The 16,512-nt window shown below is 44.4% G+C and overlaps 1 protein-coding gene across 1 annotated transcript in view; it reads left to right on the forward strand.

Moving 5' to 3' along the window:
* The window catches only part of LOC116994161 (dyslexia-associated protein KIAA0319-like), an 83,493-nt gene that overhangs the window by 15,078 nt on the left and 51,903 nt on the right, over positions 1–16,512 (forward strand). The window contains exons 4-5 of the mRNA XM_033055680.1: positions 5,578–6,344; positions 15,479–15,662. Coding sequence (XP_032911571.1) covers positions 5,578–6,344; positions 15,479–15,662 — 951 coding nt within the window. The remainder of the gene's footprint in view (positions 1–5,577; positions 6,345–15,478; positions 15,663–16,512) is intronic.

Consider the following 16,512-nt stretch of genomic DNA (forward strand, 5'->3'; position numbering starts at 1 on the left):
GCTCCAGCCTGGGTTTTTCAAGGGTTCACAACTTCCTTCAGGGTTTACCCACCTGCTTTGGGGTGGGGTCCTCCATGAGCTGCAGGTGTGCTTCACTGGATCTCCGTGGACTGCAGCATGACAATGTGCTTGACCATGATTTTCACCACAGCTGCAGGGGAGTCCCTGCACTGGCCCTGGAGCACTTCCTACCCCTTCTTCACTGACCTTCCTGTATACAGAATCACTTTTCTCACATTTTCTTACTCCTCTGTCCTGCCTGCTGTGGTTGTGCCAGACTTTTTGCCACCCTCCCTGGCTCAGCATTTGCCAGTTTTGAGTCAGTCTTGTCAGGTTCTGTCCTGACATGGGGCGTTTTCTGGTATCTTCTCACAATGACATTCCCGCAGTCCATTTCCCCTGCCCCCAGCTATCAAGATTTGCCACATAAACCTAATTGATACAGATATGCATCACTGACTAATGTTCATGCCTCTCAGGAGGCTTTAGTGGAGTGTAGCAATAGGTATGGGTGTGTACCATGCCTCCATCACTCAACATCTCATGCATTTTGGGTGATTGATTTCCAAAATGTGGATGCAGCTCCTAATTTATCCATATAGACCTTCCTTAGCGTGCTTATAATCTCATTTCACTTTTTTGAATCCATTCATTGATGAAAGTAGCCTATATTGAAATACATTTCAATTATTCTGGCCATTAATTAGGGTTTTTTTTGCAAATACATCAATTTATTTTTTCTCTATGAGAGGGGGGAGATACTGTTTTCCAGCACAGAAACATGAGTTTACTTTGCAACTGGGAACCCAGTGTCTTGGAATCAATTAAGTCTAGCTCTCATCTTGAGCAAGCATATTCCGATTTGGCATTTGAAGCAGACCTTGCAAATACTGCTGTTAAAATGCATTTCTGCAAATATTATGTATAGTGTTCTCGTGACTGACTCTCTGTTTTGTCATATTGTGTGTGTGTGTTGTGTGCTTTGGTTTGAGATTAACCACTCCAACAAAAATATAAACAGTGATTACCAGGTAGTTGCAGGTGTTGTGCTATCTAGTCTCCTGTTTTCAAGTCCACATGTAGATTATATGACTTCCCAGATTCTATGATAGCTTTCACAAATGTCCTTTTCCTTACTCTAGCAGAAGGTGTTTCTAAATGCATTACAAGCCCTCCATTTTCAGCATATTTCACTACTACTGATCTTGGACTTTGAAAAATATTAATACCCTTTTCTTCCCACATGTCTAACATGTGAAGCCCAGGCCAGGAATGTCAAGGGACACTTTAAGATGTAGGTGTGCCTTTGAAATGACAGTGGAATCACTGCCCTGAGGTAGTGGTGCATTCTTTGTTACTTGTACTACCATGCCTAGATGTTCTAGTGTCCTGGTTCACACAGGTCTTTCCAGACATACAAGATGGTGTAGTGCTTGATTACAATCTTTGAGATTATAGTGAGTTATGCCGTGTGCCAGGTTAGTTCACATTGTCCATATCTCTGTTGGAAGTGGTCTGATGTTTCCTTGTGGAGGGACAAAATAGTTGCAGCTGTGCATCTACCCTTCTTATTTATTTTTCTTTTTTCTTTTTTTTTTCCTTCTTTTTAAATAGCACTTAGTTGATTTATCAGCAACAAATAGGGATGATGACAATTCATGGAATGAAAACAGTACTTGGAAAGGATCATCAGACCCACTGAACTAATTATGATGCCTTGACAGATCCTGGACAAAAGAAGTGTGAAAACTGCTGTAATGACCATAAAGGCTTTGCAGATCATTATTTGCTGATGTAACTAGATTACTGTTGACAGCTTGTGTTGAGGTTTGCTTTTATGTAACTGAGCATTTTTTAAATCTGTTTGTTCCTCAGTCAGCACCAACAGCCAAAAGGGTACTTTGTTGTCACATAAGTATCTGTGTTTAAAGACTTGAGAGACCTCAGGGTCCAAACAACCTCAGGGCAGCCTGTAGTAAAAGAATGAAAACGCTTTAATGTGCAGTGTTAGCTACTGCTAGAGGAACCAATGCAGTGACATTTCAGATATTGAAATGTTCAGATGTCAGTGATACTGCTTTTTTGGTTTCCAAGACAGTACCTTCTGTAGGGCATTACCAAAGCTGTTGGAGTATAAGCCTTTTTCATCATTTATGATATGAAGTGTGCTTTGCAGGGGTTTATAGCTGTGCTGTGGAAATTCTCTCTAGCTTGAAATTTAGAGTTTTAATTTCTCCTCTTAGATGACTGTCACTAAAAATAAAAACTTATTTTAATTTTGCTTCCAGAACCGTATCAAAATTGTTTCAGTATGTTATTATGGTAGTAGGAAAAAATGAAACTTTATTTTTTACTGATACACTGTCTTTCATCTCAAAATTCACCAAATGAAGTAAAAGTTACTTGGATAGATTTAGAAAAAACCACAAAGCCTAAAACCAGAATAGAACTTGTTTTCTCTAAAAGGAAGTGGATGGAGCATATGGCAAAAAACCAGGGACAATCCTACTCCTGCTGTAGCAAACTGCTATAGGATCCTCCATGCTCAGGTAGTTCTGAGGCTTTTAGACTGTGAGAGTAATGTGCTTTGTGGGCTCTCAGTGCCATGCTGCCAGCAAAAGGTAATGGGATTCTAGTCAAATATGACTTGGTGCAAGGTCTGAGCTTTTCTCTATTACTGTACATTTCCTCTTGCCCCTTCTTTCTACTTTTTCTTACAGTGCTTGCTGTTAGTGAAAGCAAACAGAGTGGATAGTTCTGCCCGTGCAGGGCTTCCTGCTAGGGTGATGAACTGTGATGCCTCCATGTTAGTACACCATCACAATTTGCTTCTGACTGAAGAATACTTGCCACCAAGTCATTCAAGTGCTCATGACTGTGTGAGCATGGAGGAGAGCAACTCTTAGGTTTCCATGTCCAGTTGAGGAAAGATCTCCAGCCAACTGCGACAGGGGGACAGCTGTGTTCCTGATGGGCTCTTGACATCAATGGACTCATACTCTCAAGATGTGAAGGAGCAGAAGTGTGAAGCCCAAAGATGTGTGGATGTTCCCTCATTGAAGGAAGGAATATCTTTAAAATGGAACTGTATTCCACACTGTGACTGTCAGGATTTTGGTGGGAGATATAGGTTGGGGTTTTTTTTTACTGTAACCAACTTCCCTCATTAGGTCTCTGGATATGTCAGTGTTGTCCTAGTGGAGATGTAACAGGGTGCAGCTAAGAGGAAGGGAAACACTTAGCTTGCAGAAGTTTTAGGCTATTGACTCATGTTCCATAGGGTTTTTACTTTTAATGAAGGGAATCAGTCTTCTCTCTATGGCTAAAGATGTGCCATGAATTTTGAGGGATGTTGACTCTGCAGTGTGATAACTGATATGTCAAACTGAAAGTGGCAGAGTGAGATTTGAAGCTGATTGAGGACTTTAAGTCTGGCCTTAGGTTAGAGCTGTGCAGCATCCCAGTTGTGTAGGCCTGTCTCTAAAACAAGAGCTATTGGTAATCCTGTTCTGAACAACTAAGTAGTGAAACCTTTAGTCTTATTTTTTTAACACACTCTTCACTATGAAAACAGCCATCAAAGGAGCTTTTGGCCCACATTAATAAAGTTCTTTCTAAAGTATTCACTGTAATGATTTGTTGCTGACCTAATATAGCACATTTGCGCAGTCATGTTTCTGTTTTCCCTTTTTAAAGGCCTGTTTCTCATCTCTCTACTGATTTATAGGATTAACTAAATGCATATGAGTTGCAAAAAGACAGAATGGTTGAATGGGATGCCTGACTCCTATACTTCATTTTAACCCAGAATTTTTCTGGCTCCCCTGTTCTAAATTGTGCAGACAACTTAAAGGAAAGACTTGTGATGACAGTTCCAAGTCTCTGCCAGGGACTTATGTTCTTGCAGGTAAAAGGGAATGTAGAGGAAATGTTTATATGCAGTGTAACAGAAAAAAAATAAATGCAGAGATCTTGAGCATCTTCTGAGTACAGACAAGGACACTTCTTGTCTGGACTGTGTAAGAACAGGATAGGTTGTTTTAGGTGCATGTTTCCCTGGATAGATTTTTTTCACTGAAAGTGTGAAGTGGAACAGTTGTCAGCATCCTACTCTGTGTGAAGGAGTAGCTGCAGCAGGAAAATGGTACTTGAAGCTCTCTATCATTCAGCTACACCTATTTGCATGTCATCAGCCTTCTTTAACATTTGTTTTCATTTCATTTTTTTCCTTACCCCACACAGCCAGCTCTGCAAAACCATCATACCATCTTGTCCACTCTAGCCTTCAGTATGTATGTGGTGCAATTTCTTTTTGTTTGTTTAATTTGGGGTTTTTTTTTGTGTTGAACTAACCTACTTTGCAGGCTTTACATTCTTCCTAGGTAGTTTGATTCCCCACATATATTTTGATAGTTGTATTGAGACCACGTATTGTGAAGGAGTGTGCTGCAGTTCAGCCCAGATGAGGTGGTAGGAACTGTAATGTGATGCTGGACACACTGCATGTGTTGGAGAATCTCTACATCTCATATTCATACCTACTAACCCCTATTGCCAGCCTATTCCTGCTCCTTGATTTCATTTTTCCTGACCTATACTGTTGTGAATAATGAGCTAAAAAGCAAGCAAAATCACCTTTGTCTTCCATTCCTGCATTAGCTCCACAATGGGGGCATGTTTGTTTTTATTCATTGAGTTAGCGAGTCCAGTTATAAACCAGAGAGAATCATTTTCTGGTTTTACTCAACTTGTGTGGAACATAATCAGATTTTAGGGAGAGGAATTGTGAAGAGCAGTTATAACAAGGGAAAAAACCTAGAAAAAATGTTAAAAACTGACTGGAATGTATCATATGTTGATTCATGCTTTTTTTGACTATTTCACACTCAGTCTGTAATGTGCTATGAAAATAATTCTTATGTCACATTAAAATATTGCAGCTCTACTGCAAATGAAGGAAGGAGCTCCATACTGGAGGAAGCTCTTGGGTTTTCATATGAACTTGTGGGTAAAGCAGCAAAAGTTTGAGAAATTGGTCCAGGTTTTATATTAAGACCAGTGTGTTGTCCTGAGGAACTCTTCATGACATTTGGATGAGATGATAAATCTTTCTCCTATTTAGAGTTTTGCTCTCTTCTCCCTCAAGTGAAGCAATGATGTGCTACAGCATCTTACTTGAGTTTTGTTTTAAAACATATTCTTAAAGATCCCAGTAGGGGCATGCTGTGGAAGTAATGGAGGTACCCCTTTTTTTTTTTTTTTTGTATTCTCTGCTCTGTTCTTGTTTTTAAGTATTGGCAACTTGCTTTTATCTCTATGTATTTGAATATGTAGCACAGGAATAAAAGGTACTTCTGCAAAATATGTCAAGGCCCTACACTGAAAAAATCCTCCAAAGTACAAATATTACTGCAAAGGGACATGCTTTTAAAAGTTAGTGGTGATGTTAGTGAAATGAAATTAGCTTTTTTAAATAGGATACTACCTGTCTCTCTCTTGTAAGCAGTTTATGGTCACAGTAAACTATATTATGGCTTGGTTGTAGTGCTGTGCCTTATGTTGGTGATGTTGTTACAGGTTCCAGTTGTGAGCAGTGCAGAGAAGGAGCCACGTACTCAGGTGCAGTAATATCTCCCAACTTAGAAACCACTAAAATTATGCGGGTTCCTCACGCTCTGTCAGTGTCCGACTGCATCGCAGCGTGTTGTGACCTCTCTGGTTGTGACTTGTCCTGGATGTTTGAACGGCGCTGTTACATCGTGAACTGCCAACACAAGGACAATTGTGAACCTAAAAAAATTGAAACTGTAAAGTCCTACATTACCTTTGTGCTGAGGCCTTCTCAGAGGCCAGCCTCACTACTAGGGTTTGGGCAAGTGATCCCAAGCATGGTCCACTCTGTGGGACTCCAGAATGACCCGTCAGAGGAAGTGAGTAGCCTGAAGAAGCTGTCTTTGCTTGGAAAAGATCCCAGCCTTGAGGAGATACCTGAATACATTGATGATTATAAAGAGTTGGAGCAGGACCCCTTTCAGGTGGGCATCAAACACCCACAGAAGGACAGTATGGATTATGCTGACTGGGGCCTGATGGTGGCAGGTGAAAATGGCTTCAACACTTCCACAGGTGATGATGGAGATAACCAGGAAGATTTTGCTGAAAAGAAGGGGGAGGCTGGGAAGGTGGAAAGCCTTCTGAATAAAAACAGCTCTGAACTGACTTCCGTCAATGAACACTCCACAGAGAGGTCATCCCTTCCGGAGATTACACCACTCCCTGGGAAGACACTTGAAAGGGAAGCAGCTGTTCCACTTGCACAACCTGAAGATGCTTTGCAAAAAGAGGTATGTTTGCCCTTCAGGAAGCAGAGAGTGTGGTCATTTTAGTTTTCAAATATTTTAAAATCTGTGGTTATTGCTCTGTAATGTTGCAATTCTGCTATGACTTACAGTCGTGTTACCGCGTCGAAGAGGTTGAAGTGGATAGGATTGTTTTAAGAAGCAGGTGAATTACTAAAGGACTTTTTTTTTCAACAGATGATAAGTAGTAAAGTTCCTTTTAGGGCACTGTGAGGTTTCCTTGAAAGTGTAAAAAAGAGTAAATCTGGACTTGGTGGAATAGTGTTACAGTGATCTTCACTTCTGACCTCTGGTGATTCGCTGGAAGAAGTTAGCAGACCAGTACTAGTAGACCCTCTGGTATCCAAAGGCCATAAGCTTTAAGTGGGGAACGTAAGCTCATCCATCAATAAAATTAGGCCTGCTTCATGAGTTTCATGCTACTAATGCACAGTGGCATTACAGATGTAAGTGTTGAGTTAATTTTTATAGTGCTTTAAAACATGAGAGGGGCACGGAATTTGAGAAGGGATGATAGTGGTTTTAGACCATGATGTGCAGCAGGATAAAGCAGATAAGGTATTCTGTTCTAAGAATCCTGATAATTAGAAAAATAAGTTAATTACTTAAAAGCCAACATGTAAGTCAGTATAAGTAAGATGCACCTGTTCTCTATTTACGTAAGGTGCACCTGTTCTCTATTTATGCCAACTAGTCTGATCAGTTGAGACTAAAGGGGCCTTGGTTTCTTAAGAACAGGGTGGGTTCAGTTGGAAAGTTTAAACAGGCTGTAAATTCAGCATTCCCTGGGTTTGACTCCCCTTGCCAGAGGAAAGAGGAAATTGATCAATGTTTGCCGACTTGCTCTAAAATTCCACAAGATTTTGTAACCAGCAAGTATCTCTTGCTGTAAAAATGGTAATTTATTGCTGTTACTGTAGGGAAGAAAAATGCAAGCAAATAAGAAAGTTGCGTGAAATGTCTGAGAACTGCAGTTCTGGAAGGGAATGATTGATGTGTGGAGAGCAGCAAGTCATAAGAAACAGATAAAGATTTCAGGTAACTGGAAGGAGCCTCCTAATAACAGCCCTGGTCCTCATGGTGGATTTAAGACACCCCAATACATACTGGAGGGCAAGAGAACAGGGCAAAAGCTGCACAGAAAGTTTCTGAAGGTTATTGCTTTGAGTTGGCTTCCAGGAGGCTGAGAGGGAGAGAGACTCCACTGGACCTCACCCTTGCAGGAAACAAGGGATTAGTTAGGGATACAGGCATGAGGTAGAAGCTCCTAAGAAGGGCAGGAATAAGTGAGGAAGCAGGTTTACAACCATGGGCTTCAGTAGAGCAGTCTTTTGCCTGTTGTGGGATCTCTTTGGAAGAATTGCAAGGGAGATTGCCCTGGAATTAGATGGGGGCTGTGACAGCAGGTTGATTTGAGACCACCTGTGTAGTTCAAGGTAGTCTATGATTTTATGATTGCCTAAGTTGGTCTGGAGTGTATTGGCACAAGTGAGAAGAGATTAGAACTTGTCCTTCATGTGTATGGAAGAACACTTGACTGCAGAACAAATGCTGTGGCAAGCTGAAAATTAGATACTGTATCTGCAAGCAGAGTTGACGATGGGAGACTTGTTTTAAAAAGTTCCTACCATGCACACCTTGAAATGAGCATAATGAACATGGGGGTTTAGGTGAGAGGAGTAGATATTGGTTGTTTTTTTCTAGTATACAAAAAGCATGTATATATGTACAGTAATTTCACGAATACAAGCCGCACCATTTGACTAAGATTTTGCTCCCAAACCGGAAATGCGGCTTATACTCAGGAGCGGCTAATATGTGAATAATTTTCTGACATTTACAACCTCAGAAGTGCCAGCCAGAGTGCCAAGCTGAGCACCTGCCGGTAAAAGCCGGCATTTCGCAATTGTTACAAATTGTTACTCTGTTGCGCCGCGGGTGGAGGTTGGCTCCCTGCAGGCAGCACGGGGGGCGGGGAGAGAGGAGGGAGAGCTCTCTCCTTCCCTCCTCTGCTGCAGCCTGGGGGAGAGACGGGGGGGCCCCGTGCTGCCATGACCGCGGCTCGGGGAGGCGGTGGGGGCCCAGTGCCGCCATGGCCGCGGCCCGGGGAGGCGGCGGAGTGCTCCGTCCCCGCCCGCCTCTGCCGCTGCGGGAGCTGGGGGGGCTCCGTCCCTGCCTGCCACCACGGGGCAGCGCCGGGCCAGGGTGAGCGAGCCCAGAGGCAGCAGCCGGCCCCCGAGCGACCCCGCTGAGCGGCAGTGCCGGGCTGGGCCACTTGGCCCCGTCGGCAGCCCCAAGCGGGCCGAGCCTGCACAGCCCCGAGCGGAGCCAGTAAACCCCACCCTGCCGCGGTTCTGTTACTAATTGGCAACTTTGTTGCACGTGGGTCCCTCGCTTGCGAACGACAGAGCGGCTTATACTCGGGTGCGGCTTATTTATGGACAAAGAATGAAATATTTGCCAACACCCAGAGATGCGGCTTATGGTCAGTGCGGCTTGTATTCGTGAAATTACTGTACATGTGAAGAGTATGATACCAAAGTAGACTGTCCCAACTAATAAAATTTAGAGTGACATTGTGTCATGCACTAGTGCTACAGTTAGTTCTAACAAAGGGCAATAGTTGAGCTATTCTTACAAAATTAAAATTAAGAAAACGCACCCACTGCTATACTAAACTTATCTCCTATATTTCCTTCCATCTGCTAGGGGAAACTTGCAAACATCTTTTAGTTACTGCCTGTGTAGCATGATGGGAATCAAGCCACACCGAGAACCTGCAGTGGCTCCATGCTCCACCATATTTGTGCACTTAGGTGTGCAGTAAGACTTGAAACTTGTTTTCATTGCATTTTGCTAATGGGTCTAATGGAAGACCCATTAGTGTAGTGCTAATCTTTAGCCAATTGTCAGGATACCTGCTGACTGAACTGCTTATGCCTTGTGCGCTAGAGGAGTCATAAAACTTTCAATTCACCTAAACTACGTGTCAGATCTGAGCACGTTTCTTCCCTGTCTCTAAGGGATCATGTGACTACCATTTTATGAAAGTTGAGATTTCACATCCTACAGCCACGATAAATATATATGGCCAAGCCTACTTTGATCTTCCCACCCCAGCCAGAAGATAAAGATTTTGCTTTCTCTTTGTACACTGACTGTAGATGGGGAGTTTACTGTAAAGTGAAATGGAGAAAAACCTATTTCTCACAGTGACACAGAGGAGTCATTCTTGTGTGCTCTTTATATTATGTTAACATTATGCTAGCACACTCACTGAAATTCCAATAGAAAGTCTGAGGAATGAGCTTGCTGCTTTCAGGGCAGAAGGGATGAAACTCCAAAGCTGGGTCAGTCTTTAGCCACAGCCGATAATGATGCTGGAGAACTGATAAAAAAAGTGTAGTTAGAAGGTGGTTGGGATGTGCTCTGTGAGCAGAGCTGTAGAAAACATGTTAATGGGGTAACATCAAATGCTGTTCATGACATGTATTGAGAAATGGCTCTAATGGCTCTCTATTAATGTAAAGAAAGAATCTGGGGAAGCAGAAGGCTTTCAGAAATTGCCAAAGCCTAAGCAGCCTTTGTTTCCTAGGTGGGAATCCTTTGAATTTTAACATGTGTGGAGAAATGGAGATGATGAGCCATTTTAGCAAATAGTTTTCCCTGGCCTTCTCTAGAATCAGCTGCAGTCCAGAGACATCTCCTCTCCCTTCCTAGTCTTCACTCCCCTTCCTTTCACTGCAGATTATGCTCAGTCGCTTTGGTGAGGAAACAGGTGGCACAGGAGGTTGGGGTCAGCACATGGCAGTCTCCTTCTTGCATTTGTCACTTCTTTCTGCCGCTGTCCCTTCCTTTTTGTTTCATCTACGCTGGTGTGGGCTTTTCTGTGGGCTTCATTTCCCCAGGAGATGGCATGGAGTGCATGTTTCCACGAGGGTGTCTCCAGCCCTGTGCACAATAATGTTTGCTTCCAGATGTTTCCTCTCATGTGTCCTGTTGTGCATTCCTCCACATCCTCCTGTGTCTGCTGCCCACAGTAGCTATTGCCCTTTTTTAACTAGGTTTGAGAGGCTGTGGTGTTTAGTGCACGATGGCTTGATTCTACCCACTGCCAAACTGACTGGGTCCTTCAGGGTGGCCCTTGCAGCCAGACCTCTGCCACCTAAGCCCTGCCAGGTATGCCTAACACAAATTTTCGGCTTGGTTGCAAGTTTTTCTAGTTTGGGAACTTTACTTGTGACCCTACTGAAATAGAAACTGTCTGTGATATATTCTGGTGGTAGGATTTCCTTCTTATGTGTCTCTTTCTCCAGCAAGCAGACATTTTCATAAAACCTCACACAGATTGTTTAGCACATATTTGTGTTTCCTTCTAAAAAAAGTTGGTTTTTGAAAAACAAATTTTGTTATAAAGGAAATCTTAAATTTTTACACTGGATTAAAAATGCCTAGAGGCCTTCAAATAGTTTTTTCATTGGTGTATAATCTAAACAACCTTTCAAACTGTGGTATTTTTGTATAGATTATGAAAATATGAAGGTCTTAAAATCATGCTTGCTTCTGAGTTTAATAAATTGCCCTGTTCATTGCACATTATACAATGTTTTCCTATCATCCTCTCAATTCTGCCACAGCAATTTTATATCCCTGTTCCTGGATCTGTGCTGACACACTCCCTTCTGCAGCATCCAGACAATGCTGTTTTGACAAGCTAGACAGAGCAAGGTGGCAAAAATGTCATTCTCTGATTGCCTCCCTTCACAGTAGTCAGCAGGATGTGGTGTCCTCAGGTGCTGTGTTCTTTGAGCAAGGATGTGCACAGAGATTTTAAACTGAGAAACCAACCAAACACAGACCTCTGGAGTCTGTGCCCTTGGAGCATCCTTGTCATAAATGCAGTCAGGTGTAGGGAGTTTGTGTATGTGAATATGTGAGAATATGGGGTTTGTCACTTAAGTGAGTCACCTGACTGTTGGGTTTACATCAGAGTTCAGGGGCATCTTGTGGACTGTCACTCTCTGGCAGCCCAATAACATGAGTGCATTCTGCAATCTGTACAGAGTATGTGCTGTCCAGCCGCCCAGAATAGAAGTCTGCAGTGTTGCCCATCCTTGAAGTGAGATATCTGCAAAGAATTAATTTTCTTTTAAAAATTTTCAATTAACTGCTGATTTGCTAAGCCAAGTAAGGTTTTTCAGGTCTTAGTCAGAGTCTAGCTGCTGCTGTGTTGATGTGGCAATATTCCAAATATTTACTTAATAGCTAAGGCCTGACTTAATTCTCGTGCTTATGTATTTGCAGGGACAATGGTGCAGTCAAAATGCATAAATCTCTACCTAAGAAACCTTAAGATGGCTGAAAGTCTCTATGTGATGGTGAGCCTTTTAGTGTCTGATTGGCTTGCCTTCAGAATTTATATTTAAGATTTAGAACACAGTTGAATACCATAGATGTTCATCTCTTGTTTTGGCTTTGAGGCCTGCAGAAACTGAACAGTTTTGTTTCGTTAAAAATAGATTGACTTCATCCATAGAGGATGTATAAAACCCCTGAAAGATATTTGGATATTTAGATTTGCCTTTCTTTATATTTTGAAGTCTATACTTCATGTTATGTGATTGTTCTTATTTTATGTTGGAATTCTCAAGATATTTATACTCAAGTCAAACCCAGAGAACTGGAGCATGTGGGCCCTCACCATTGGTGTGTTTATATCAAGCAATAGCGACTGTAAAAGAAGATAAAAGCAAACAACCCACAAAGCCTTACCAGCAGAACTGCCTATTGGACTCACTCTGAGAAAGAATTCTTTCCTTTAACTTTCACTTTCCAAGCTGCAATTGAGGTTAATCTTGCCTTCCACATCTGTTCCAGCAAATCTCTCAGTAATAGTTGCTGTCTGAGAACTTAATTTTTGATATTGTCCCTACCCCAATTGTCTGCTGTCTGCTAACATTTTTAGTTTGTCTTTTTGGCTGTGACACCGCTTCAGATACGACAGTGCCACAGGGCACTTTTTCGACTGCAGTGTCTTGCCTAGGCTTGCTGACTGAAGTGATGTTTGGTGCCAGTGCCGAAGAGGCACCCTGGAAAGGTACATTTGAGGTGACTTTGTCTCCATCTGTCCAACAAAGCCATGATGGCAGCTTTTCAGCTGCTGGATTGGCAAAGGAGGAGAAGAGAGATGCCAGAGGAAGCTCAGGAAAGTAGACCTCCCTCAAATTCAGAAGGCAAAAGAACACCGTGGTTTGCCCAAGTGTGGAAAGAAAATCCTTTATAAAGATGGGGTGGAGTGTGAAGGAGACCTATCTGGAGAGAAAACCCTTTGTCAAGATAGAAAGCAGGATGGGCTTGAGGCTCTCTCTCGCTGTACATGATGCTGTCAAGGGTGAGAGACTGCTGAAGGCCCTGCTTTAGGGGAGCTGCAGTCCATGATCCTGCTATCAGTGTCCAGCTGCTCAGAGAATACTGTCTGCATATGGAGCAGAGCTGGAGGTGTGACCACAAAGGTGCTTTTGTTGTCTGTGTTACGGACTCACCCAAAAGTGCAGCTCTTGGTGTTGTCCTTGGCATCCTCAAGAATGAGCAGCTGCAATTCCTGACACTACACCGGGATCTGTTCTCTGTGTCCATTGTTAGAGGTTGACATGGAGTTGCAGATGACATCTGTGCTCTCTGTTTCCTTGCAGGCTGGGAAGGAACAGTTCCTGGCATTGCTTTCACATTCCCAGCTGCATAGGGAGCTCTTTCTCCTGTCCAGAAGACAGGGCTGCTCTTATTTCCTAGGGAGGAAAACTGCAAAAGGGAAGTAGAAACCTGAAATGCAAGGAGTAGAGACTTGGGACTGTTCAGCCTTTAGCAGAGATTTTACAGATGTGTGTGAGTAACTCTGGTGGATGTGAAGATGGTGGAGCCAGGTTCTTTTCAGTGCTGTTCAGTGGCAGGACAAGATACAATGGCCACAAAATGAAGTTCAGGGAATTGCATTTAAACCCCATCTTTTTTTCCTGTGAGGATGGCCAAACACTGGAGGTTTTCCAGAGAAGTGAATTCTCTGTCTTTGCAGATACTCATAGCCTGACTGAACTTGGTCCTGAGCAGTCTGCTGTACCTTACCCTGCTTTGGGGGCAGGGACTGAACTGACCTATCTCTCGGGGTCCCTTTCCACCTCAGCCATTTGTGATATGTGTACACTTTGCCAACCTTCATAATCCTATTCTTCAGTTAATAGATGATTTACAAATAATAGTGTTTTGCTGTACCTTCACATGCTAAACACAGTAGCCATAATTGAAAAAATGGTTTTCTCATATCATCAGATCAGCAAAAGGCCTTAAGAATATTAAGGAAAACCTGCTGGCCCATTGAGGGTAATATGTTGTTGAAAGGCAAGATTACAGTAAATTCACGAATACAAGCCGCACTGATTATAAGCCGCATCTCTGGGTGTTGGCAAATATTTTGGTTTTTGTCCATAGATAAGCCGCACACGAATATAAGCCGCTCTGTCGTTCGCAGCGAGGACCCGCGTGCAATTATTAACAGAACGGCGGGAGGGCGGGGTTTACTGGCTGAGCTAAGGCTGTGCAGGCTCGGCCCGCTAGGGGCCGCTGACGGGGCCAGGTGGTCCAGCACGGTGCTGCAGCTCGGGGCCGGCCGCCGCTGCCCCTGGGCTCGGTCACCCGGGTCGGCGCTGCCCCGCGGTGGCAGGCAGGGACGGAGCTTCCCCTGCTCCTACGGCAGCGGGCGGGGACGGAGCTTTCCCGCGCCCGTGGCGCCGGCGGCGGGCAGGGACGGAGTTTCCCCGCTCCTGCCGCGGCGGCGGCGGGCGGGGACAAAGCACCCCGTCGGCTCCCCGAGCCGCGGCAATGGCTGCGCGGGGCTCCCGTCGGCTCCCCGGGCCACAGCAATGGCTGCGCGGGGCTCCCGTCGGCTCCCCGGGCCACAGCAATGGCGGCGCGCGCTTCCCCCCCCCCTCCCTGGGCCGCAGCAATGGCGGCGCCGGCTTCCCCCTCCCTCCCCGGGCCGCAGCAATGGCGGCGCCGGCTTCCCCCCCCCCTCCCCGGGCCGCAGCAATGGCGGCGCCGGCTTCCCCCCCCCTCCCCGGGCCGCGGTAGGGGCGGCCCGGGTCCCCCCTCTCCTCCCCGGGCCGCGGTAGGGGCGGCCCGGGTCCCCCCCCCCCTCCCCGGCCGCGGTAGGGCCGGCCCGGGTCCCCCCCCCCCCCCCGGGCCGCGGCAATGGCGGCGCCGGGCCCCCCCCGTCTCTCCCCTGGGCTGTGGCAGAGGAGGAAAGAGAGCTCTCCCGCCTCTCTCCCCGCCCCCCGTGCTGCCTACACGGAGCCAGGCTCCACCCGCGGTGCAACAAAGTAGCGATTTGTAACAATCACAAAATGCCGACTTTGCAGCTGCTCGGCTCAGCACTCTGGCAGGCACTTCTGAGGTTGTATTAGCCGCTCCTGATTATTAGCCGCATTTCCGGTTTAGGAGCAAAATCTTAGTCAAATTGGTGCGGCTTGTATTCGTGAAATTACTGTAACCCAGTGCTGAGTTATTCATGCCACACTCACCATGTCCTTTGGTGCAGTTCTGATTTACTAATGAGGTGAGGCAGTTCTGCTTGATGCCTGAAGTAGAGTCATGTAGGGTGTTTTATTACTGTTGAGGAGATAAAAAAGCATGAGAAACGTGTATACTGAGCTGCTGTAGTAAGAAGCAAGGACTCTGTTATGTTTTTGTATGGCACAAAGACAGTAATACCACACAGACTTTGTGACATTGACTTTTAAAGGTTTATGACTGTACCTGTCATACTGATTTTTTAAATATTTTGTTAACTGGTAGCCTTAGTTGTATTCCAGGTTGTTCCATGTGTTCCAGGTGTTCCATGACTGTTCTATATCTGAAACTTGGAAAATTATTAGCATTTGTTACAAAGCCTGATTGGAAAAAAAAAACCAGTCCTCATTCGATGGATATTCTGTACTTGAATAAAATCTCTTGGTAACATAAATCACTAGGGTCATCCTACTATGCTGTTAAAAAAACAGCATACCTCTAAATCTGGAAATGTGAAAAATGTCTCACAACAACTCTTTTCCTATAATTCCTTTTTTCAGGCTGCTACACCTTCCTTTTCTTCAGATAAACCAGGTTTCTTCCCAGGCATGTCAGAGAAAACCCAGACTCCCACAGTGGCCCCAGAGAATACCACTGAAGGTGGGATCATGCTGCTTCCCACTAATACTGCACCGTCTGAGCCCAGGCAGCAGTTCACACCACCTGCTACTGCTGCTAAAGCAGGTAATGTTTCAACATAGCTGGCGAGCTGAGGGTACCTACAGGTTGGACAGAGGGTGGGCTGGCTTTTCTAGTCAGATTTCCAACCTGTTGTTGTAAGAGCTTACTCTTTATCCAAATATTACATATAATCTCGCTTTAAACCTGTAGACTTATAGTTATAGTAGCACTGCAAACCCCAGACCCTGTAGCACTCAGTTCTGAGGCAAAACTCTGACCAAGTCCACCATTAGTGGGAAATCGAGGAAACACAGCCAAGTAAAAAGCAGAAATTAAGACTTGTTTTAAGTGATTTAGTTTTTGTTTTTTTTTAATTGGTAAGCAATCCCTGAGGCTTTCTGGGGTTTCAGAATAGTTTATTCTAGTTATTTTTGGCGTGAATCTTCAGAACATTGTTCCCTCTCAGAAACTCTGTAGTAGAAGCCTGCAGTTGCCAGGCTTATTGCAGAAACCATAGGTTGCCAGGTACCATGCAACAACATATGTGGGACCTGAGGAAACTCAGCTCCTTAACAGTGGAGAACATGGCCTCCAAGTCCTGGGAAAACATAGTTATACTCTAATTTCAAAACTCTGAGGAAGCTTATCACGCTTACAGCTGCAGAACAAGTGGTTTTATTTTGAAAAGGACTTTTAACCACCATGTCCTCTGTAGTTGTGTTAAATTCTGTGTATATGTTCATGCATCTCCTTTCTCCTGCTGAGTTTCCTACCTCCCTGCACACACTGACAAAGGATTAGAAGATTAGAAGGGCCATGCAAAGCAGAGGTGTGTATTTTTCTGCACTTCTAATGTACTGAGGGATGTGGAGAGCTAAGCTCTTTGCTTCTTGATAGAGAAAGCCTGTTTTGG

This window comes from Catharus ustulatus, chromosome 1 (genome assembly GCF_009819885.2).
Source record: "Catharus ustulatus isolate bCatUst1 chromosome 1, bCatUst1.pri.v2, whole genome shotgun sequence".
Classification (NCBI taxonomy): domain Eukaryota; kingdom Metazoa; phylum Chordata; class Aves; order Passeriformes; family Turdidae; genus Catharus; species Catharus ustulatus.